This window comes from Suricata suricatta, chromosome 6 (genome assembly GCF_006229205.1).
Source record: "Suricata suricatta isolate VVHF042 chromosome 6, meerkat_22Aug2017_6uvM2_HiC, whole genome shotgun sequence".
Taxonomy (NCBI): Eukaryota; Metazoa; Chordata; class Mammalia; order Carnivora; family Herpestidae; genus Suricata; species Suricata suricatta.
This window is the reverse complement of record NC_043705.1, coordinates 45,800,293-45,825,909: the sequence shown is the minus strand read 5'-3', so window position 1 is coordinate 45,825,909 and position 25,617 is coordinate 45,800,293. Positions and strand designations below refer to the sequence as shown.

The window sequence follows — 25,617 nt, the reverse complement described above, 5'->3', positions numbered from 1 at the left end:
AAGTAAGAAAAACATGAATAGTGGCTATCTGAGAACACAGAGCTCAACCCCACTAATATTTTATATGGTACATATATTTAAAATCTTATCATTTATGCTTAATAATAGAACCAGCAAATGTTACATCTTACAGCTATGTGCATGTATGTGATAGGGATGATATTTTGGGAGAAGTTATAGACAATTTTGAGGGATACCAAGAAAATACTCTCAGTAATAACAAAGCTAACAGTATTGAATTTAAATTTACATAAACAAATGAGAGCTATAATACTTTTAAGCATACAATATAGACACACACAAGAGAAAGTGAATAAAATGGTCAAAAATATATTTGATTTCTAAAGATTCACATTCTTTCATTTTTAATTTTTTTGTTTTATTTATATTTGAGAGAGAGAGAGAGAGACTGAACATAAGTGGAGGAAGGGCATAGAGAGAGAGAGAGAGGGAGAGATAGTATCCAAAGCAGGCTCCAGGCTCTGAGCTGTCAGCACAGAGCCCAACGCTGGGCTCAAACTCATGAGCTGTTGAGGTCATGACCTGAGCTGAAGTTGGATGCTCAACTGACTAAGCCACCCAGATGCCCCTCACATTCTTTTTTTAAAGTTCATTTATTTAAGTAATCTCTACACACAATGTGAGGCTCAAACTCACAACTCTAGATCATGAGTGGTATGCTATTCCAACCAAGCCAGCCAGGCACCCCTAAAGATTCACATTCTTAATCTTGGTTCATGGCTGTCAACTTTTTGATCCCTAAATCCTTTCTTCAAATGAAATCTACAGAATTCTGATAGATACATTTGGAAAAAAATGGAAATATTCTTATTTAAAGAACCCCTTACATACCTCCTCACCCTGTCTTTGAACCCTTGTCAGCTTCTGACATGCCTCAACAGAACACCTTGGGTTCCATGAAAAACTATTTAAGAACTTTGTAAGTTTAGCAAAGTCTGTGTACCAAGAGATCATTCATCTTCACAACATCATATCTTCATATAGTCAGTTTGTTGGACATCACCATCTAAAATTAATCTACAAGACAAATGTTAGCCATTCTTTCAGAGACATGGAAGATCAATAGCTTTAGGAAAGGCCCTAACAAATCTGAAATGAATGAATAAAAAGAACAAATACATATGCGGACTCATAGAAAGAAAAAGGACAGAGCACTATGAGAAGACTCAAATTATCTCTTTCATTGACAGTGAATTGATGAAGAGGCTTTCAAAGAGCTAGATCAACCTACATGCTTAATTAAGTGAAAAAAAAATACAAAGAACTAGAAAAGGGAGCTGAGCCATTGTTTATGGTTTATTTATTTTTTACTAACTGTACTTGCCATGTTATTTATTTATGAATTTTTATTGTTATTGGTTTTTTTTTTCAGTTACTATTTTTTCCATAAAAGGGAAGCAATGTTTACTGTTGACAAATGCAATTTTTTCTCTTATGGCTATATCTATTTGGAAATTAAACCAGAAATTAGAAATCTGACTCAAAACAACCATGCAAAGAGCTAGTGAACAGTTAAAGTAGAAATTTCAATCGGTCTGGTTAACTTTGTGTGGCATTAACATATAGTTGGTATTATGAGTAATGATGGTAATAAATATTTTTAAAGTACTTACACTGTGTCAGTTACATATTCTGCTTAATATTGGCAAAAATCCCGTGAGATGGGTACTGTTTTAACTCCATTTTATTTTATTTTTTAATATTTATTCATTTTTGAGACAGAGAGAGCATGAGTGGAGGAGGGGCAGAGAGAGAGAGGGAGCACAGAATCCAAAGCAGGCTCCAGGCTCTGAGTTGACAGCACAGAGCCCGACATGGGGCTCAAACTCACAGACTGTGAGATCATGACTTGAGCTGAAGTCAGACGCTTAACCAACTGAGCCACCCAGGTGCCCCTTAACTCCATTTTATAGATGAGGAAAGTTCAGACTTGAGAGCCTAAGATTACACAGCAATTTAATAGCAGAGCTGAACCTCTTTACCAGGTCTTTTTACTTTTTTTCTTTCTTTTTTTTTTAAGTTTTATCCACTTCAATATCTCTACACCCAATATGGGATTCAAACTCATTATCCAGACTTACATGTTCTTCCCACTAAGCCAATCAGGCACCCCTGACTCAGGTCTTTCTGACTTCAAAATTGAAAATTTTGCCTTCTCCTCTGCCTCTGATTTTACTTCACCTTCGAATGGGAAATTTTGCATAGAAAAAAGCAAATTTTTATTGTCACAGGAATAAACTGAGTCACTAAACCTGAGATCAGTGGTAAGAATGTATTCTACCCTTTAATACAAAGTGTATTTTTCACTTATCTACCTGTAACAATATGTTATCTCAAGAATTACAGTAAGAAAGGACTGTAGGCAGAACATTGAGATAAGAATATACAATTGTGTTACAACTGGTAAAATAATGAAACTCTACTTTATTTATTTATTCATTCATTCATTCATTCATTCATTCATTCATTTAGAGAGAGTGTGAGCAGGGGAAGGGCAGAGAGGGAGGGAGTGAGAGAATCCCAAGAGGATCCATGTGGTCATGCACAGAGCCTGACACAAGGTCAAACTCATGGATCACGAGATCATGAGCTGAGCTGAAGTTGGACACTTAGCTGACTGAACCACCCAGGCACCTTACTCACCACTTTAAAATGAGAGAAATCTATTTCCGCATTTTGTAGAGATCTTGTGAGGATGGTAAGATAATATATCAGTAAGCTTTTAGTGTGCTTCTTCATCGGAAAGATGCTAGTATATTTTACTAGAACATCATTATTCATTTCATTATTTTCCAACCTTAGATGATAGTGGGGAGAAAATTCTTTGCCCGACTGTCTTAACTGGCACTAATGAGCATCAGAGAATATAAGCATGAGTTTGAGTGTCTGAGAAACATGAATGGAACCCCCATGCCTGACTTCTGATCTCAACTCTGAATTTTAAAACTGCTCTCTTCAGAAGGAACAAGAAAAAACCTACATCCTGTGTAGCCAGCAGGATAAAACCAAAGCTGCTCATAGTTTTTTTTTAATAAATCCTTTTTTTCTTAAAAAAAGAAAGTTTGGGGGAGGGGTAAAAACACTACTCAAGTGATAGTATAGACATATCCAGAGTACTGGATCCACAATGATCCCGTCAAACTCTGGCTGCAAAAGATATGGGATCCTTGCCCGGGGGCGCAGTTCCACAAATGTTCCATGTAAGTATGGGAACTGTTCCATGCACATTTAGCAGATGGAGTAAGAAATATGGCCAAAAAATTAAAAACTGATCTTTGCATGAGTCCTGGGGGGTCTGACATCGCTATTACAGCCATTGGATGTTTGCCTGAATAAGCCATTCAAGTATTGAATAAGAACCATATGGTCTGAATGGATGTGCTCAGGGACAGTAGCATTAACCAAAGGAGGAAATTTGATGAGCCCAGACGGTGTGCTGGTACTGTGTGTCCACAGGTCACACTCCTACAAATCAATCAATATAACTTTCAGGCAAAAGAACTTTCCTTAGGCATAGCATCAACGATAGCCCTTTGGGCAGGAATCGGAGGAATGCCATCCATGATAAAATAATAAACAAAGATTTAGACTGTAAAAACTCTGATAGTAGTGTTGGCATTGTTACCGAACAGGATATTAGGAAAATCAAAACTCTACCTTTGCAAACTCTGATGGTGACCAAATAGCCAAAGGATTGATTTACTGATTCTAAAAGACCAATTAGAGATAAATCCTAACATTTAGGCTTATGAATATGTGAGATTGATTCCTATTATCTTTGCATGGGAAATAGAGGTCTGGATTAGGATAGGATGATTATATACCCTTTTAAAGCACTAGATATGTAATAGGACATTTGTAGCCCTAGATCTTAATTCACTTAGAGTAGAATATATGTTTTGACTGGGTCCCAAACTATAAACACAGGAAGTGAAAAAAGAATGGTCCTTTCAACTGCTCTAGAAATTTAAATAGTATGGGATGACAAGTTCTGATTTAGAATTTGGGCTGAAATAAGCTTTTACATTCCCGCACCTGCACAGTGGAAAGATAAGGCTTTTAATAGTGCTGTGTGCTTCAGCTCTCAGCTTTTCTGACTTGGGAAGAATGTTCCATATTGAATCACCAGTATCGCTTCCTTCAGAATCTTAGGATTTCCTTAGGGGTCTGTCATTCCAGATGCTGGCTCGACCCAAAGCGTTGGCTATGGTACAAGATCTACCATAATCACATTTTAAAATAGTTCTTATTAAAAATATATATGTGTGTATGTATATTTTAAAATACTGTATATACTGAAATTTTCCTTTGTGGAATTTTGAAAAATTCTCCTTTAAGTTGTTTTCTCTGTAATATATTTTATTTAAATATAATTCCCTGATGTAGATCATGACATTTAGTGGTCTGATATCAAAAAATGTTGTTTAAGGATGAGTGTTTTTTAAGAAAACCTTTAAAGCCTTACTGGAATGTATTGTCTTTCTAGATAGTTTTAATAATATATTTATTCAGAAGGAATGTAAAAAGCAAAAATGAGCAATATGGTATTTTATTCTTGAAATGTGATAGTTTCAGTTCCATCACCTTTCCAAATCTGGTGTAACATGACTGAATTAGCAAAAAGAAGGCCAAATTTACCCAATTTATCCAGAAAATTTAAGCTGAAGTAACACAACAGATCTGGTGAATCTGGTTTAACACACTTGAATTAACAAAAAGAAGGCCAAATTTACCAATTTATCTGGAAATTTTAGGCTGAAGTAACACAAATGGTAATTTAGAATAGTCCAAAATCACTAGGTTGGATATAGCCTTTGAGAATAAAGATCTGGTCTCCATCTGAATATTTAACTTCTGTAGTTTTAAGAAATGAAGTAAAATTCTGTGCCTGTAGAAACAGAGCTTTCACAGGTTTAGCGACTTGATGAAAAAAAAGAAGAAAAGTAGAAAATACAACACTCAAAAATCTCAGCTTTATGTGCTTACAGGATTTATATACTTCAAATTGCTTTATTTTGTGTAATCGAATTATATTACTTATGACTTACATTGACTTTAGTACATATTAATTAATGTAATAATCTAGAAAATTAGCTCAAATAACTTGATCCACATGAAGTTCCCTAGAGTTTTCATAAAGCATTTATTATTAATTTAGATAAATTTCTTCTCTAAAATCACGTACTACATCAAGATACTTACCACTGCTAGAGCAGAGAAATAGCAAGAATTCCAGGGAGATCTTTCACTGTAAGTAAACATAACTCAAAGTCCTTTACTGAACTAAACATAACTCAGAAGACCATTTTGCCAGAGATCAAAATCAACCAAATCCTTTGGTAGATTTATAATTTCTTTGAAGGCATATCTGCACAGAACTAATTTCTAAAGTTGTCCTAATCCAAACCACATTAGATTTTGAAATTCGAATAATTAGCCCGTATTTTATAGTTAGGGAATATGAAGAAACAAATGACTTGCTTTGGGCCAAACATTTTTATAGAATAAGAACTCAGGTTTGTAACACAGACTACACACAGACTGTAATTGTTAGTTTGTTAACTAATTAACTAAGTTGTTAACTGGTTATTAAGCTAGACACAAGTCCCTTGTCAATGGCTAGTTGACTGATACTTATATTACTATTTTGAATTCTTCATTTTTTAGCCATTAATATTTGTTATTTAACTTTCTGATACAGTTGTCTATTATAACTCCATGGAATAGATAAAATTCAATAACATGAATTTCTGCAATAAAAGGTTCTAACAAGCCACTTATGAAATACTATGGCTGTGTAGGTGTTAATTAATGATGAGAAATGAGGAGCATCCTACAGACTGAATATTGCGTTTGTCTTTTACCTTAAGAATAAGTTTTAAAAGGAAAACAAGAGAATTTTTGTGACTTCTTTCCATGTCCTACATTTTTGTGAACATCCAGGAAACACGTATAACAGTATTATTAAATACTTTGGAACCTGTCTTTCAAGTATTCTTATGGCCTTCACAATTTCTCTGTCCTCTGAAAAGTATAAAAATAAAGTCTTTTAATGTATAATTTATAAGAATACTCAAAGACTTCTAAAATAACATAGGATTGTATACTTGCAGCTAAGTTTTTCTCTCTAGTTTTTTTGTGTTTTATGAAGTAAAGGTAGTCCAGTATTCTATAATACTATAATATACTTCAAATATATAATCATATATTAATAGTTGGGTTTTTTCCCACTGATTCTCATGTACTTTTGAACGAATAATTTCTTATCTGCCCATAAGTGACCATGGGCAAGTCAGCCTCCTTAAGGTTCTTGTTTCCTCATATGAAAAAATGAAGTGCTTACACCACATCAATTTCAAAGTCCCCCTGAGTTTTAGATGCAGCTCCTTAACTATGTAAAATAAATGTAAAGTAAAATTTTAATATTATTTGGCATCAATAATGCAAAACTTCCAACTTGAAAAATAGGTAAATTTTAAGAGTTGTAATTTTTCCATGGGGGAACAAAATCAATAATACATTGCTAGTTATTCTCATAGGAAAATAAATTCAGGCATAAATATTATTATATGGGGTACCTGGGTGACACAGTCAGTTGAGTGTCCATCCGACTCTTGATTTTGGCTTAGGTCATGGTTTCAGGGTCATGGGTTCGAACCCACAATGGGCTCTGCACCGAATATGGAACTTGCTTAAGATTCATTCTCTCTCTCCCTCTGCCCCTCTCCCCTGCTCTCTCTCACTCACTCTCAAAATACATACACACCTACTTATTATTATACATAGTTACTTGTAATAACAAAAATGCAAAACTGAAGATTATTTGGCCCAAATTGTGACTTTTGTATAGGTGAAGGCCTAACACAATTGGTATATCATTATACAAATGGTTGGTCTTTAAAAATCAAGTATGCCATACACTGGCTACTGAAATATTTTCTGTCTCTCATGTATACGTTATTGTTAGTTGCCCTTCTCCCAGAGTTGGCACTGTATTATCAGTCACTACCTCTGGCTCACCAGTTTGGACCTATGATTTTTTTCTTCATGACAATTTCCATTCCCCAGAACTAATCATCTTTCTTATTGTCCTACTTTAATATTTATTAAACTTAGGGTCCGAATGTTCTGCCTTATAACCAATCAGATTTTTACTTTCTTTTGCCTAATTTTTTTGGGCAAATGAAAATTAATTATCCAGCACCTCTCTCAAAGATTCCTTTATGTTGTTACAACTACTAAAAATTGACTGAGTGCAACTATCATGGAAACAAAGATGACTTTGACACTTTTTATTCTCCAGTATCTCTAGTTCTTTACTTACATGTAGTAAGGATCTGGACATGTGGTCCAGACTAGGACACAGAATTCTATAATTTAACTAATGTATTCATTAATTCACTAAATTTTTATTGTGAATCTACTACATGCTAGGCACTGTTCTACACATTCAGCATTTATAATAGAACATTCTGTGATGATGGAAGTGCTCTGTATCAGCTCTGTCCAACCTACTAGCCACTGGCCATGTATGACTATGGAGCTCTAGAAATGTGGCTAGTGGGTCTGAGGAACTGAAATTTAAATTTTAATTAAATTTAAATAGCATATTTATTGCTATAAAGCATTATATATTTAATATATTTGTATATTTCTTTAAAAACAGACTCATAGATACAGAGAATAGTTTGGCGTTTGCCAGAGGTGGGGATCAGGGGTGGGAGAAATGGGTCAACTTTTGTTTTTGTCTTTTTAGTTCAAGTAATGTTTTTAAGTAAAGGATATTAAAAATACAACAAATTTTTATAAAGCAAATTTATTTTAATTTTTTTAATGTTTATTTTTAAGAGGCAGGGAGAGAGCATGAGCAGGGGAGAGGCAGAGAGAGAGGGAGACACAGAATAGAAGCAGACTCCAGGCTACATGCCGTCAGTACAGAGCCCAATGCGGGCTCAAACCCTTGAACCGTGAGATCATGACCTGAGCCAAAGCTGGACACTCAACCAACGGAGCCACCCAGCATTTAAAAAAATGCTCAGAGCCATCAGCTATAGGAAGAGATAAGTGTGTATCATTCATTGTGGAGAGAAACAATTCCTAATGGTGCCTATTGGTTTTTTTCTGGATCCTGGAAGATTTGTGTGGCCTTCCAAGAATTTAGAATCGTCATCAGGGCAGGAACGGAGCTTTCTCTGCAAGTTGCAAAACCCTCGTTCCTACATGTGAGCATTCCGTTTTAACAGTGATATTAGCTAATTTAGTTGAAGTTTTGATATAAGTTGACCATTACTCTACTCAGTTTATGTGCCCTACTAGATGGATGGTGTTATTGTTCCCATTTTACAGTTAAGAAAATGGAGATCCAGAAAAATTAAGCAACTTGCCGAGTGGTTAATAACATTTACAGAACTGTTTCCATATATCAGATATTTTCTACACCCCATATACGAGGTTCTTCATGTTATCTTTATTTAATCTTCCATGCTATAGGCTCTATTATTACTTACCTTTTTATTTATGAAAAAGCTCCGGTGCAGACAGATGAAATTACTCACTCAGTATCTCACTTCTTATTCAGGTCTCAGTTCTCAGCCATCATCCTATCCTGCCTCTCAGGATATATTTTGCTTGAAAAACATGATTATTTGTGGGCTTAGATATGTTGCTGAACTTTTCCCTTCAAAACATAAATAAATAAAAGCATAGATGAATTGCCTAAAATGAGTATTATGCTATGCTTATAATTTTTAAATAAATAAACAGCCATATGTGTATATCTTATTTTTACATACTAATGAGAAGAGACAAATACTAAAGAAGTAATTTGAAAAATAAACAAAGTAAATTAAAGTAATGTTAAGTGAGGGTGCCTGAGTGACTCAGTGGGTTACACGTCTGGCTTTGGCTCAGGTCATGATCTTGCGGTTCAGGGGTTCGAGCCCCATGTCAGGCTCTCTGGTGACAGCTCAGAGCCTGGAACGTGCTTTGGATTCTGTGTCTCCCTCCTTCTCTGTCCCTCCTTTTCTCATGATCTGTCTTTCTTTGTCCCTCAGTAATAAATAAATGTTTAAAAAATTAAAATAATAATAATAAATAAAATAGTATTAAGTAGTAAGAGGGAACTAAAACAGGAAAATGTATTCTTTATTACTGTATGGAGTTGGAAGAGGGGGGGCAGAAGCGGGAGGGGTGGTATGCCATGTTCAGGATAAGAGTGGTCAAGGAAAGACCTCTTTGATGAAAGGATCTTGAGACTGAATGATGAGACAGCAACATAAATAATTAAGAGAAGAATATTCCCAGAAGGACCAACAAATGCAAATGCCCAAAAGAGGGAACAAACTTAGTGTTTTGAGGAAAATAAAGATTTCCAGTGGTCTGGACCAATCTATGCAAGAGAGAATAAGACTGGAGAAGGAGCCAAGGGTCACAAAGGCCACTGCTGACAAGAGTTAAGGGGAGGCAGGAAATTAGTGCAGTTGTTTAAGCAAAAAGTGACATGATGTGATAATGTCTTTAAAAGATACCTCTTGAAGTACTCACTAGAGAATAGATTGATTATAGGTAGAAAAAAGTTGAGTCAGAGAGACCAGGTAAGAAGGTATTCCATTTGCCTAAGTCATCTAAGGTGGTAGCCATGAAATGGTGAAAAGTGAAAAAAATCCCATATATATGGAAGTAGTGTAATAAACTAATTAACTTTCTAAGCTTTGCATATTATAATACCTTCATATTTTAATATAAAGTTAATTTTTTATATATCTGATATTACTGATAGTATTCTAATAATGTTTTATTGTTATATAAAAAATGACTTTCACAGCATCAGGATGGTTTGTCAAAATTTGATAATTCAGAAAAATGCACCAATAAAAGCCTAGAAATGCTTAGTTTAAAAATAAAACATTTCATTTTTACCATATTCTGCAAATAAGATTTATCATGTTAGAGTTATGAGCTGATTATGTGATGTCTGTGTCTCGATAAATTATTCCTGGCTTTCTACTTACATGCAGTATGTGTGGTTTACTGCAGAGTAAAACTGAAAGAATTCCAGTACACATGTTCATGCAGGGGCTATAGACACATGGCCAGGCAGTGTATGTAAGAGTTTTTTGTACCCCGTCCCTAGTATCTTGGCATTACTTTTATTATGTCTGCAGGACTCTTGTAGATGAAATGCCACAACACATTCTTTTACTATTGTAGCCTCAACGAGCCTTTTTTTTTTTTTGAAGTAAAAGCAATTACCATCATAAAAATTCCTTACTGGGGAGCTTTCCATATTGCATTATCATTCCATGAGTCTAATAATAGTGGAATATAAAGAAAAAAAATACTAAAATATCTCAAAAAGACTAGGATTCTGGAGGCAGAGAAATAAGAAAAAAGGAAGTAAAGTCAAGTTTTCTAGACTCTTAGTATGTGTTAGAGATGCATAAATCATTGCCTAGCTAAAGATAATTTGCAAATCACATGCACCTTCGCCATTGTCGAAACACAGTTAAAGAACTCTCAGTCTGTTATCTATTGGAGAATGGTAATGCCTGTAATTGGTCGTTGCTGGACCCTTATGTATTTCTAACCTGATAGCTCTATCTGCCTAAAAGCTAATTCTGTGTTTTCTGTGAAATCTTGCAGTGGTGTTATCAGGGAGATTGTGTTCCTTTTGGCACTTGGCCCCAGAGCATAGATGGGGGCTGGGGTCCGTGGTCACTGTGGGGAGAGTGCAGCAGAACCTGCGGGGGAGGCGTCTCCTCATCCCTAAGACACTGTGACAGTCCAGCGTAAGTAGCTAAAGTAAGCCGGAGCCAACAAAAAGACACAGTTGGAAATGATTCAAAGCTGTGGTTTCACATTTTATCTGTAAAAACGTTTCACTAGTGAGCCAAGTGTTTGTCTTCTGAACAAGCAATAGGCACAGAGAAGTGGAAGAGCCTTGTTAGACTTTCTTTTTCTCCCCACCCTCTCCCTTACTATGTAACTAAAAATAAAAGAAAAAAGAATAGCATTTTGTATCTATCCCAGATATAACCAGACTTTTAATCTAGTAATAATCAGATACATTTACTCCTCTGAAAACTACTGAATTATGGATGAATCCAGGTCTGTTCTTAGCTATATTACCATTATTCCCAGGAAACCTAAGTTCTTTTCACATGTCACATAAAATTATTACTGCTACATTAATATTAAAAGGACCAATGAGAGCACTTCAAGGATTGAAATGCCTTGATTCGCATCACAAATCACAATGAAAAGAATACTGCCCGTGTGTTAAAATAGTTTCCATTCACATGCCCCTATTAATCATCTTCCGGAGCTGCCACCACTTTTCTCCCCATGACTGTTTCATGCAGGTTGGACTGCTCCTCTCCCACCACTCTTTTTCTCCTGTCAGAGTCCCCCTGGCCTAAGGCCAGCCCCATCAGAATTCTCTGGTAGCTGAATTGCCTCTCCCTCTCACCAGTGCCCATTACAGGTGGACCAGAGTCTCAGCTGGACTTTCTCGTCCACCCAGAGGCTAAACTGCTACATATCAAGTACTCCCATTTTTGTCTAGAGCTCAGGTTGCAGGTGTACTTTCCCAACTAATGTTTGCTGCAGCGTGGCGTTATATCACTTCTGCTTTTTACCCCCTTCCTGGGTTATAAGTTGCTTTAATTTTTGGTTTTTCTCTTCTTAATTCAGGATGCCTCCCTTTGCTTCCTCTCCCTGAACATCTCTTTTCTTCTTTTATATATTTTTCAGCTTGAAATTATTTCCTTTTACACAGTTCTGTGTTTTCATTATCCAACTTTCTTTCCATTATTATCTTCCTGCTGAACAGAGCTCACTGTCATCCACTCATGAACCAATCATGCCACCACCATCCCCACACCCTGGTTTTTGCCTGACCAACCTATTTCTTTCAAGCTGATTTAAACTGGGCCATTTCTTTTCCTTCTTAGAGTCAGTATTCTCTAGTATTTAAAATATATTCAAAATGTAACTTTAATTATTCCATTGATTACCAGCGAGCCAAAATTATAGTTATACTTGATCTTTTTTATTCAACAAACAAGTATAGAATAATTACCTAAGTTCAACTGCAGGCTACTGTCAATTAATAACCAAAACTATAAAATCGTATGATAAAAAAGTTATATACCCAGATACTTATAATAGAAGTTAGTTTTTGCCATTCAAAGTAGCATGCCCAAATAATAGCATATGGCTTTACCTGATGTTAAATACTTTAAAAATTAATTTATATGTAGATCAAACATTGGACATCTTACTTTTTCATGAATGTGAATGTAATATGCAGTATTTATATAATGCAAAGCCATCTTATTTTTTAGATGCAAATTTTCAAACTTCATATAATGCAAAATTCATTTCTGCATTATTTACTTTGAGCTGAAGCGATTTCCAGAGAGTAATTTAGTATGCTCTTGTTGCAGTTTGGAAAAATTGTAAACTTACCGTTTCCTAGGTGGTGAACAGAGAGCATCAGATTATGGCTTTTGTTGAATAAGATTCAAATGGCTTTTCATTATAAGTGATTTTTAAACTCATTGTGTTGAACTGAGCACCTGCTTACTATGATAATTAGAAAATAAATTTATTTAACTGCATTTTCTTAAGAATGTAAATCATAACAATTAAGAGTCATAAAAAGTTATTCATAGCAAACTGACTTAATTTTTATGTTCAACAACTAAATGATCATTGCTAACAATCACCAGCATGACTGTTATTTTAATAAAATGTCAAATATTGTATTTTCTTAAAATAAATGCTACTGTGTTTTTGTCAAGCAATATATGTACTCTTTATGTAGACAGATATATTCACATGTTAAACAAAATGTGTTTTCAGACCTTCAGGAGGTGGAAAATATTGCCTTGGGGAAAGGAAACGGTATCGCTCCTGTAACACAGATGTAAGTAAAACCAAACTTTGCTATGAAAAATTAGCTTACATTTCCCCTAGAGCAGGGAAATTTTTAAAACTGGAAGCTATTTGATCATAAATCCATGTGTATGAAGGTCACATGAATTTTTTAAGTTGTTAATAATAAATGGAACCGGCCTCAGATCCAGCAATTCCATCAATAGGGAACTAGGGGAAGCTCCAGCACTAGGGGCAAATACAGTCTCCTCCAGTAGGGATCAAGAGAAAGCCCTGGGTCCTCCAAAATGACTTGTTTCCCAAACACTCACACCTCTGCCACCACTATCTTTCCTGAGTCCACCAGGAATAATCTTATTATGCCCTTTATCCTATTTTATGCTTGCCACTGTAAGAAACCCCAGATTCCCACATCATTCCTCATGTCTTGCCACACAATTCCCTAAAGTTCTGCATGTCACATCATCCATTTCCTATCTCTGCCCAACTTTTGAAACTTCTGTGCCCTTAGGAATTAAAGATTCTTTGGCGGGAAAAGCCCTTATATCCCAATGTTTCTGAATTTTTCTTCTCTTTACTTTGTTGTTCTAATGGAAACTGGCTGTCCTCTAAGGATACTTACATTAACTTTAGCACTCTAAAGTTGTTTTCATCCTTAACTCTTGAATGAATGGAAGTGTATTGACTATCCTTTTTATATCTCATTTCTCCTTTCATATGATTCTTCCCCCTCCTAGCTAAAAGCCACACTTTTTAATTTCACGTCATCAGAATATTACACACTGTTCCTCACTGTCATGCTCTCCAACTCTATTCCTATCTTAATTCTTGGTTCTTTCATAAGTAGGTTAGATATTTTTCCAATATCATCTCTTGTGGGGTTTTCCATAAACATACAAACACACTGTTGTTTCTCCTATCTTTAAAGAATGAAAACAAAAAACCTGCCAGTTCTTTTCCCATGTTTTTCTTCCTTTTGAAACAAAACTTTTTAGAAGAATTATATACTTCCATATCTAATTCCTCTTCTAATTTTTTCCTAAAATTGTTTCTGTCAGGTTTTTGCTTCCATCATTCTAAAAAATGGTCTTGTCTGAGGCGCCAGTGTGGCTCAGTCAGTGAGTGTCCAGTTTCAACTCAGGTCATGATCTCATGGCTTGTGAGTTCAAGCCCCATGTCAGGCTCTGTGCTGACAGCTCAGACAGGGCCTGGAGTCCGCTTCAGATTCTGTGTCTACCTCTGCAATCTTCCCCCTCAATTGGTGCTCTGTCTCTCTATCTCTCTCTCTCAAAAATAAGTAAAACATTTTTTTAATGCTCTTGTCAAGTCACATGTGACTTGCATGTTGCTAAATCCAGTAGTCAATTCTGAGTGTTCATCTTACTTGACAGTCATTAGGCTTCCATAACGCTACAACTCTTTGGTTGTCCTTTTCTTTTCCTACTTGTTTTTCTCATTCTCCTTTGCTGGTTCCTACTCTTTTCTCTGACCTCTTAGAGTATCTAGGACGTAGTCATTGACCTTTTTTTCTACACTACTAATATTTACCTTGGTGATCTCATCCAGTTTCATTACTTTTGATAGCCATTTATATGCCATTCGACCCCCAAATTTATATTTTTAGCCCAGACTTATTTCATAGATTCCAGACTCGTATCTTAACTTTTAATAGGCATCTCATATTTAACATGTCCAAATGCTATCTCTAAAACATTTTCACATACCTGTACCTCCCCCAGTTTTTCCCATCTGAGATATCAACTCCATCTCCCTTTTTTTTTTTTATTCCATTTTCTCACAGCTCATAACCAATTCCTTAGGAAATCCCATTGGCTTTCTCTTCAAGATATATCCTAGATCTGACTACTTCTCACTGCTTCCACTGCTACTGCTCTGTTTTTCACTGATTTACTCTTAAGAGCTTTTTCAGTGAATTTCCCATTACTACTTTCGTTCCTTACAGTTCTCAATATATAAGAAACAGAGTGAGTTAGATTATATCCTTTACTGAAAACCTTTCAGTGGCTCCCCATTTTACTTAAATCCAAGGTCCTTACAAAGACCTGCAAAGACTATACAATCTAGCCTTCCATTACTTTTCTGAACTAATCTCTTACTCTTTCCTCCTCAATAACTCTGCTCCAGCCACACAGGCCTCCTTCCTTGTACACACCAGGCATGCTCCCACCTTTAGTACTTTTGCATTGCCTGTTTCCTTTACCTTATGTACTCTTCTCCCAAAATATCTACATGACTAAGTCTCTTACTTCACTTTTATTCAACTGGCACCTTCTTAGTGAGGCCGAGCCTGTCACCACATTTAAAATTGCAGCCTTCCCTGCTCCCTACCGCTCTGACACTCCTAATCTTCCTCACCCTTCTCTCTTACCCCTCATACATACTTCTAAGGAGTAGCTTATTGATCATATTTACTTCTATGTTAAGTTTGCACCCTAAAGTAATTACTTGTACCTTCATTTACAATGATTGTTTCAAGTTACCAGCATTATTTATTCATTCATTCAACAAATCATTGAGTGCCCACTGTATCTTAGACTTTTCTAGAGTAAGAATGACAATCTGTGCTTTCAAGGATCTTATAATTTCCTGGCAAATCACTCAAATGCAAAAAATCCCGACATATATATGATATGATAGAATAATTATGGGATGCTTTAAAGGCACATAGAATTGGCACTAACCTAATTGAGGATTTAGGGGGTTCTTCCCAGAGGAAGGTAAAGATCTGAAAAGCAAAAAGGAGCTGATCAGTAAAGAAGAAAGTTACCATGGGAAGATTCTAGGCAGAAGGAAAATTAAGTGCAAGGCTTGGAGGTTAAAGAGCATGATCTTTATCTTGAGGCAGTAAGACACCACTCAGAGACTTAGCCTCCAATTTACACTTTAGATGAGAATGGATTGGAGAAGGTGAGACTGCAACAGAGCGATAAACAAGTCAAAGAAAGTGAGGGCACTGGTGAGAAAGGCAGTGGAGTCTAAAGATGGCTGAGTGGAGAAAATTAAGGACCTAACTTCAAAAATACATAAAATCGAAGAACCAGTGTAGTAGGAAGAACCAGGGAGGGAGTGTCTGGAAATAGAAGGTATGGGGATCAGAGACTGGAATGGATTTGAATTTCAGATATGACAAGTGAGACTATTCTCAATGATGACAATTCTGCTGAGGGAATGCTTGCCTAACCTTGTGCAGAGATGAAGGAGTTCAAAGATCTTCAAAGCAAGGAGACTTGAGGAATTTTCTGTGTAGATGTTGAGGTCACTCAGGATGATGTTAGAATTTGGAGTGTAGCATGAGGCTGTGAAGCAGGTGTCAGACTCTTTCATAAGTGAGGGAAAGTGACCATGATGGATTGGTAAAAAATGATGAGGCCAGATAGTGATTTGGATGAATAGCATGAATTTCAGAAGAATGGAGGTTTTACATGAGGATAGAAGAAAAGAATATATCAGACTATGTTAGGAGTGAGAAAGCCAAACCCATATCTCAATTCCCATCTGTTTCTGTTGTTATGTAATTGTAGGGGCAGGCATATGTTTTGGCTCTAATAAGATAGTTACTAACTATAATATGAATAATGTATGATAAGTAAGAGAAAAAGGAAAAAAAAATGTGCCAGACATATCAGGCTTGTTGCTTTTTACCCATAAACCTCCTTCTAGAAGCTCAAATTGTGGGGACACCTGGATGGGTCAGTCAGTTAAGCATCCAACTTCAGCTCAGGTCATGATCTTGCAGATCGTGAGTTCAAGTCCCTCATCAGGCTCTGTGCTGACAGTTCAGAGCCTGGGGCCTGCTTCAGATTCTGCGTCTTCCTCTCTCTCTGCTCCTCCCCCACTCATGCTCTGTCTCTCTCTCTCTCTCAAAAATAAATAAACATTAAATACTCAAATTGTAGAGCATTGGTGGGTTGACATGTCTATTATTAGCTTTGTCTTCTGTTTCAGCTTTCAGCAAATGATACAGTTAACCTAACTATATCATGGAAATACAAATAATTTTTTTCATAAATCTAGGACTCTACTAGTTCAGAATATGAGACAATTTAGTTACCACACTGAAATTTATTTTTATGCTATCTAAGTTAAAAAACTGAGTATAAGTTTTTAAGCTGGGGATTTTTAAAGTATAATCTAATATATGAAAATTTAAACTTTCAGAGCACATACTCCAGCCAGCACTGTCCAGTAGAATTTTCTTCTGTGATGGAAATATTCTATATGTGCATTGTCCAGCCTGGTAGCCACTAACCAAAGTAGCTATTGGGCACTTGAAATGTGGCTAGTGTAACTGCAAAACAGAACTTTTAAGTAGAATTAATTTAAATTTGAAAAGCCACCTGCTGCTCATGGCTACCTACTAGGCAGCACTGAGCTACACAGTCTAGCTATGCAATAGAAAAATGTCATAAATGGGGCGCCTGGGTGGCTCAGTTGGTTAGGCGTCCAACTTCAGCTCAGGTAATGATCTCACAGTCCAGGGTTTGAGCCCTGTGTTGGGCCCTGTGCTGAGAGCTTGGAGCCTGGAGCCTGCTTCAAATTCTGTGTCTCCGTCTCTCTCTGCCCCTCCCTAGCACATGCTCTGTCTCTCTCATAATAAATAAATGTTAAAAAAAAATGTCATAAAGAAGATTGTAAAAATTGTATATAAAATTCTCAAAACAAATCAATCTTAGATTATTTTGGAAACAAGTGTAGAATATTTCCATTTTTGGTAATGCTAGAATAAGTTATTCTGACAGAACTCTTTTTTTTTAAAAAGTATAATTATATAAACTGATATTTATTTGTGATTTAAAATCATTATTACCATTAATGATTTAAAAATTTTTATAATAGTTTATTGTCAAATTAGTTTCCATATAACACCCAGTGCTTCTCCCCACAAGTGACCCCCACCATGACCATCCCCCCTCCCCCCCACTTCAGTCCATGGTTCGTCTCCAGGATTCAGTAGTCTCCCTTGATCTGTGTCCCTCACTCTTCCCTGCTCTCTTTCCCCCTTCCTCTAAAAATTATTGAGTAAGAGTTGTTTAAAGCATCACTTTAAAATCCACAAAGACCTGACAAGGTAATGAGGGAAAGTTTTGAAGGTCTTTGAGAAGGGGGAATTGAAAATGTAAGTGGAGCATCAGAGTACCTAAAGTACCTTTGCCCTGGCAATATCCAGGGGAAGAGAAGAGATAAGCTGCTCCTGTGTCTCTTACTTATAAGGAAAGATTTTCCTCCCCTCCTCCCTCTGACAGACTTCTTTCATGTCTGGAGGCCACATGCCATAGTGGCCAAAAACATTGAGATTACCATAATTAGTTTAGACTAATCCATTTGCCCCTAAAATGAGGTTAAGGTCACCTTTCATGAGAGGTAGATTCCTAACCAAAAATTAGAATTCTGTTAGCAACAAAGTGGAGAGTGTAGATACTGGGTACACTGCACATGTCTGCCTCAGTGCTCTTTTAATTTCCATTTTTACTAGTGAAGTAGCAGCAACATAAGTGGTAGTTGTAGTGGTCGTAGCTACTGCTAAGATTTATTGAGCACTTACTATGTACCAGACCCATTAATTTAATTTAATTTAATTTAATTCCTCTCGTTCAGTAAGTTGGCTTGTTGAGACATTTTAAATTTTCATTCTTTCACCACAAATCTAGAAAAAATATACTAATTTAAAGTTTTGATGGGCCCCTGTTTGGCTCAGTCAGTAGAGCATGTGACTCAATCTCAGGGTTGTAAGTTTGAGTCCAGATTGGAAATAGAAATTGTTTAAAAAAGTCATTGAGGGACATTTGGATGGTTCAGTCGAGCGTCCAACTTCAGCTCAGGTCATGATCTCACAGTTTGTAAATTCAAGCCCTGTATCTGGCTTGCTGGTATCAGCACAGACCCCACTTTGGATCCTCTGTCCCCTCTTTTTTTTTTTTTTTACTGTTTTTTTTTTATAAAGTTTCATATTTTTAACATGCAATTATTTTCCATCATTTACAATACAGTAGTTACAATGACACTCCAAACAGAAAAGCAAAGTAAAAAATCAAAACACCAACTTCTGTTTCATGTAATTAGACTTATACAGAAATTAGAAGGTTAAGTAACAACTAGTTAATCACCTAATTTCACAGCTATCTGAAGTGGCATTTGTTATATAGCAGCTTATCTATGATACATTCAAGATACATGATACAATGTGGGGGTGGTTTTGTTTAAATGAAGTTGCTTTTACAACACCAAAGACTTAATCATCTATTTCCTACATAAAAGGTAGCTACTTTTTTTTGCATGGACCTCAAGCATATTGTAGTATAGAGGTGGAATTTAAGGAAAGGTATTAAGCAGGCTGTGTTGTAGCCCTCTTTATGTCCCTCCCCCACTTGCACTCTCTCAAAAATGAACATTTAAAAATAAATTAATAAATAAAAGCTTTCAAAAACATAAAAGTAAAAAATAAAGTTTTGGTATACTCTGCTCTGTTATAACTTTGCCTCTGCAATACAAATTAGCTCATAAGTGATTGAATTATCTTGTTATAGTTTTTGCTACTAAGTGATATAACAGCTAAAGAAAACTACACTGATACAGATGAATGGTACAGGCAATTTGTATTGTATATGATGACCATTCATCCCACATTCTTCTTTTTGCTCAGTTTGGCCACATGCTCCGTCATGGAACTCCTTATTCTGTGTTTCTGCCTGGTTTTTGTACATTGGCCTCTTTTCTCTATAAGTCAGCATCCTCAACCATTTCACATTAACTTACTTCACTTTTTTTTCCCTAGAAGATAATGTCCTATGTTTACTCCAATATTTCTTTGTTAGGAATTTGCTATGTATTTTTTAAACTGTGCTAGAATTTTATTGGAATTGTTATTGCTTTTGTTAGTTTTCTGTTGTTGACTTATCTGCCTCTAACACTTTTTTTCTCATGTACCTATTATTTTTAGTGTGCAAATTTGCAGAAAGAGGATTTTCAGGAATGCATGTGTTATATTAGAGCAGAAACTCCTATATTTTAAAAATCTATTCTAAAAGTTTCTATTACATAGACTATAAGAGCATTTCATGATAAGTCATGAAGAGTGAATTGATTGAAGTTAAGATTGAGTAATGCAAGCAAGACTTCAGTATGTTCCAGTAAGCATAGAATGGGTGTTATTTTAGGAGTATTATAGAGCTATTGTGTTTGTATTCTTTTCATTAACCTTGGTACTTTTCTCTAAACATACAATGGTTTTGATCTTTTTTTCCCCCTATAATGCCTGGGTGACTGTTATGTGCAAGCTACCCTAATTTAAGGGATTCCAGAATATACTTGTCTTTTTCAGATCAGCCTCCTATCTTAGTGCATGTTTAACATAATTTAATACTGGGTACATCAATTTAGTGACATTGTAAACAATATGAGAGAAATGTTTGCAATTTATTAAAATCAATTTGACAGTCAAGAACCAGGAAACCATTCATAAGCATTCTGCCTTGCCGTTTGTAATCCAAGAGTTTTTCTTGAGATTTAAATAAGGTACAAAGGATACATTGAAATAATCCTGGAAGAATTTTCAAATCATTGCCCAGAATGAGATCATATCAGGCAGTCAAGTGGTAAGAACATCTCTTTATGAATCTTTGAGCCTTGCTCTCTGCTATTTAATTTATACACTTTTAAGATCTTACAACCCGTTCCTCATAGCCTATCAGTCTCCCATGTCTTATAACTATCTTGATCCTCTCATTTCTGTGATTGGCCAGCTAGGACTATAGATTACCACTTAGTTCTTGTGTTTTTACATATCATAATTATTTATCATTATTAGTCATAATTCTGATCAGAGTTGAGTTAGCTTCATTAAAACATAAGTGAAAAATAAAATAAATTAGAAAATATAAGGAAAAGGAAAATAATATTAAGCTGGGATCAGTACCTTAAATATGTACCATAAATTATTTCCATTTATTAATATGGGCCACACATTTGGCTCTGAGTTTCCTAGTGACCTGAATAAAGAGGAAAACACTATCACTTCTAAGATTCATAGTGTCTAGTAGCAGTGACAAAAGGAGATACATCATAAAGGAACACTTTAGTATTTTGAAGCTTTGATACTCCTTCAGGGATCTCTACACTAGTAAATCTGATTAAAACATGCAAGACTGACAAGTCCTCTTTTTGCTTAGGTTAGAGGAAAAATTAAAACCAAGAACCTCTGTAGGTCAAGAAGTCTTAAAAAGTGGCTAGCATGAAAACAAGATAGCTGCAACTTCTCCCCAATACTGATTTAATTCTCACCAGAGGCATTTGAAGGATAGAGGAGTGGTAGAAAGACAAGAGCTTTCCAGTGGAAAGGGAGCTAACATTTCCATTATCTCTTGTCCCATTTACCCCAGTTGCAAAGAAAAAGGTTCCCAGAGATAGAAAAGGCAATTTATAAAAAAAAAAAATCATCTCAATCTTTACAAATTTAAAAGTAGGTCAGAAAATTGTATCCAGCTATAAAATTGGCCTGACCAGTCTCAACAGCAACCAAATCAGCTTAAGGGCTAAAGGTACAGACATGTTAGACTCTAAGGCTGATTATCTGCATCAGGATGTATTAGACTGGTATCTACATCATCACTGACCACCCTCAGAAGCCTTCAGAAACAGCTAGACAAAGATGCATTCTTTGACATCCATATAAGCCCTCCAGGATAGAATAGCACCTAAGACAATAGCTATAGCAGGAACTAATTAAAATGGATTTCCTCTTGAAACTATTGAGAATCCAGCTTTTATTAAAGACATAGAGTAGAATTGGATGAAATTGGTTCTCACCATTAAACCAGGAACTGCAATGGAATATTTGAGACCATAAACTAATTTAAATAGAATATAGACATGGCCCCTTTGAGAGTTGGGTTTGTAGAGCAGAATTTTATGGAGCTCATAATGCCATAAAAAAGAACTTTTCTACATTTCTAAAACAAGTTCCTGGTATTGTAGCTGTTAAAAAAAAAAGTCCTTGTTTCTCCTGTTATATTTTGTCATTTGTGCATCTGCTTGATAATGTAACTAGCATGGGTCAACCTGATGACGTAGAGCCTCGCAATGCAGGCAGTGAAAGAACACACACCCTCCCGCCCCACCCCCCGCAGAACAAACAAAATTATTTACTGAATACTCCCACAAGGGAGCCGTGGTCAGGACAGCAAAGTAGATACTGTCTGCCACTAGGCAGTGGTGGGGGGCTGTAGTTAAAGCAGAAGGTATGGGAACATGTGGAATTTTTTAGGGCTTATGGATATTTTGAGGTAGGTCGCCCAACGGGCTGTTTGTATTCAGCCAAAGGGGCTGGGGGGGTCACTGTGGGCACTTCTACTTTACACAGGTTTCTGCTGTTCAAGATGGTTGCCTAAAAGTGGCCTCTACAACTGGGGTAAAACTTCTGATGAAAAATGTAAGCTTCACGCAGGCTGGGATGGAAAGTCATTATTTGTCCTTCATCTTAAACATTGCATTTCCTCTTCTATCTTAAATGTCAAAACTGTAAAAATTATGGATTCAAAACGGTGTCTAAGTCATCTGTGGTCTGTTTAAAAATGTAAGCATAGTTTGTGTAGTACCTGGATATTTTCTCAGTCAGCTTTTCTAGAGGGGCATGGTACCATGCAATTTTTTTCTTCTTTGAAACATTGCTTATAGTCATTAAATGTGATAGTGCTTTGGTTGTGGAAAATATAGCCTATATTTAAGGGTAGAATTGTAGTGGGGAAAGTATGGATTTTGGATTCAAATTAATTTAAGCTTGACTGCTGACTGTTGCTATTTGGTCGAAATACCTAACCCCAGTAAGCTTCAGGGAATTCCCATAGAAGTAGAGCACAATTATACCAAATTTGCAGGGATGTTTGAGAATTAAAAGAAGTAACACAAAAATTGGACACATTTTTGTTCAAAGTAGATTACAAAGATTATGAAGTACTTGAATCCATAACCTCCTTAAATCTTTGAATCACTTTTATAAAGAGGAAGAACAAGTGTGTGTGTGTGTGTGTGTGTGTGTGTGTGTGTGTGTGTGTGTGTCTTAAGTATTTTGAAATGACGGGCACCTGGGTGGCTCAGTTGGTCAAGTATCTACATTTTGGTTTGGGGCCCAGGTCATGATCCCAGGGTGCTGGGATGGAGTCAGGCTCCAACTCTGAGTGCAGAGCCTGCTTAGGAGTCTCTGTCTATCTCTATGTCTCTCTCTCTCTCTCTCTCTCTCTCTCTCTCTCTCTCTCTGTCTCCCTCTCTTTCTCTCTTTCTCTCTCCCCGTCTGCCCCTCTCCACCACCCTCTTAAAAAATATTTTAAAATGAGGACTAAAGCTGAGCAATAGGCTAGTACCATGGAAGGGATTCAGTGAGGCATAGAATTTCTGAATAGTGGTCTAGTGCTCTCATAACAAACAGATGGAGCCCTTGGGGGATGGGTGGGCAAGGTAAGCTTCTCTGAAAGAGTTTGGTCACCTTTGACATTGTCTTACTTCCAGTCTAACCTTACCCTGCAGCAGAACCAGATAGCTGAGAACATTCTGAAACTACAGACCTTGCCCCCAGGGAGAGGTGTGGGGTAAGTGATAACAAGGTACACAGTGGATCCATTAACAGTGTATAACCATGTCCCAAGTTATATCAGAAAACAGATCTGTTTCAAACACTGTATCTTTTATAAATGTTTTATGTAATATTTATTATATCATTATATACATGGCAAAAAAAAACGAGCTGTGTCGTTACTCTTGAGGTTAGTATGAACTTGTGCATCATGTTTTGAAAAACAAGAACTAGCTTTTTAAACACAGAATAGAGCTTGCTTGTTTATTGTGTTTCTAAAAGGGATGTTTTTAAAAATTACAAAGTAAATGTTTGTTTCCTAATCATGTGATTGGATGTAAGGTTCAGCTGCCAACAGTTAAGAAAGAATTCTTGAGATGTTTTTGGTGCAAAAAGGTGGTTTTTAGTAAAGTATGAAAACAGGATGAATGGGCAGAAAGAGCTGCTCTGGGAATGTGAGGAGCTATTGGTTATATACTTTTAAGTTGGGAGGGGTAGAGATAAAGGTTTCCAAAAGAATTCTCGTAAGTTAAAAGAAGACTTATGCTATCCTGGAGGCCTAGCTATTGTTCAACTAAGGTGGTTCCCTCTAGCCAGGCGTTAACATTTAGACATTGGGAGCTCCTAGAGAGATGTCAGACTCTGCCTGTCTCGAGTGTTTGTCAAGGGGCTGCAAGTTATAAGAAAATTTAATTTTATCTACATTTCTTTTGCCTTTGCTCTCCGCATCACTGTTAGTGATAATAACTAGCCTTAAGGGGAAAGGTTATGCTATGTTCAAATAGCATTTTAATCACATTCAGGCTATACAGAAATCCCTTTAAGTTTGAAAACTTGTGTAGAAGACTATCATATCAAATATGACAGCTAGATTCTAGTTTGTCTGGACAATATAGGTTTATCGGGCTCCTGTTTCTTTTTCTTTAAAAGTAAATATACAGTGAAACTATAAAAAAAATCAGAAACCATTTGGCGGAGAGAAGATCAGGTTGAATCAAAACTGGCTGAAATGATTCTGTATGCATTGAACATTACATTTAAGTTTAGTGAGATAATCATACAGTACTTGATAACTAGGAAATCCGGAACCTTGTCTGCAACCTGTAAGAGAGCGTGTAGAAGCAAGGGCTTTGTTAGCCCATGTGTCACTGTGGGCTTTAGAGTGATGCCTGTTTTGGTGAATAAATAGAAATGTGTTCTTTCTTCACAGTCGCTTTGCAAGTACATGACTTGTTAAGTAGAGCAAGAGGATGGAATCTAAGTTCCACATATGCTCCTATAAAATATAGAGTATATAAGAGAATATTGGTATAGATAATAAAGTATTGGTATAGAGCATATTGGTATCGAGGGTGTGGAGTATATCAGAGTACATTGCCATTGGGGAGAGGGAGTAGAGAAGTTGGGGAGTGCTGAAGTACCATCTGGGGTAATAATGAAGAAGCAAAAGTGCATTTAGTGTGGAAGCAAGAAAGGAAGCAGCAGCAGAAGGTGAGAAGGGCAATAGAGAAAAGAAGTATAAGAATAAAATGCCAATTTTGCTCATGCTGCAATTTTATCTAAGGCTGTAGGAATCCTTGTATTCTGCCAACCTACCTATCTCCTTGAGGAAGAGGAAAGGAATGGGAAAGGGGAAAAAGAATTTTCATGCTGGGCTTTCTTCTTATACTGTATTACCCGTAAGTCATAATCCAGTATTTGCAAGACATTTTGGGATGTGTGTCTCTTGAAGTTAAATGGCATTTTGAGTGTACTTTGCAAATGAAAGAGAGAAGGCACAAAGAGCTTCTGGGACTTGCCAAGGTCACCCTATTCTTTGGGACAAAACCTGGATTAGAACCTCAGTAGCAGAACTGCCACTATGAAGTTTGTCAGAGGAAGCTGAGATTTCTTTCTATAGCAACTGTTATGGCCCAGTGAGTTTTTATTATTTTTTTTTAGATTTATGTACCAAGTTTAGTCAAAAGGAGATGCTTTTAAACAATCAATATAATTGGAAGCATAAGATAATCTGTAGAATATGCTAACACATTCTAACATTACATATCTCTGTAAAAAAAAAGTGCTGATAAAGATGCTAATATTAATTTTTTTTATTTCCTTTAAAACATTAAGAT

The 25,617-nt window shown here is 36.2% G+C and overlaps 1 protein-coding gene across 1 annotated transcript in view; it reads left to right on the top strand.

Annotated features, from left to right (window-relative positions):
• ADAMTS6 (ADAM metallopeptidase with thrombospondin type 1 motif 6) overlaps window positions 1–25,617 on the top strand; it is a 265,952-nt gene that overhangs the window by 161,324 nt on the left and 79,011 nt on the right. The window contains exons 12-13 of the mRNA XM_029942319.1: window positions 10,663–10,808; window positions 12,886–12,949. Coding sequence (XP_029798179.1) covers window positions 10,663–10,808; window positions 12,886–12,949 — 210 coding nt within the window. The remainder of the gene's footprint in view (window positions 1–10,662; window positions 10,809–12,885; window positions 12,950–25,617) is intronic.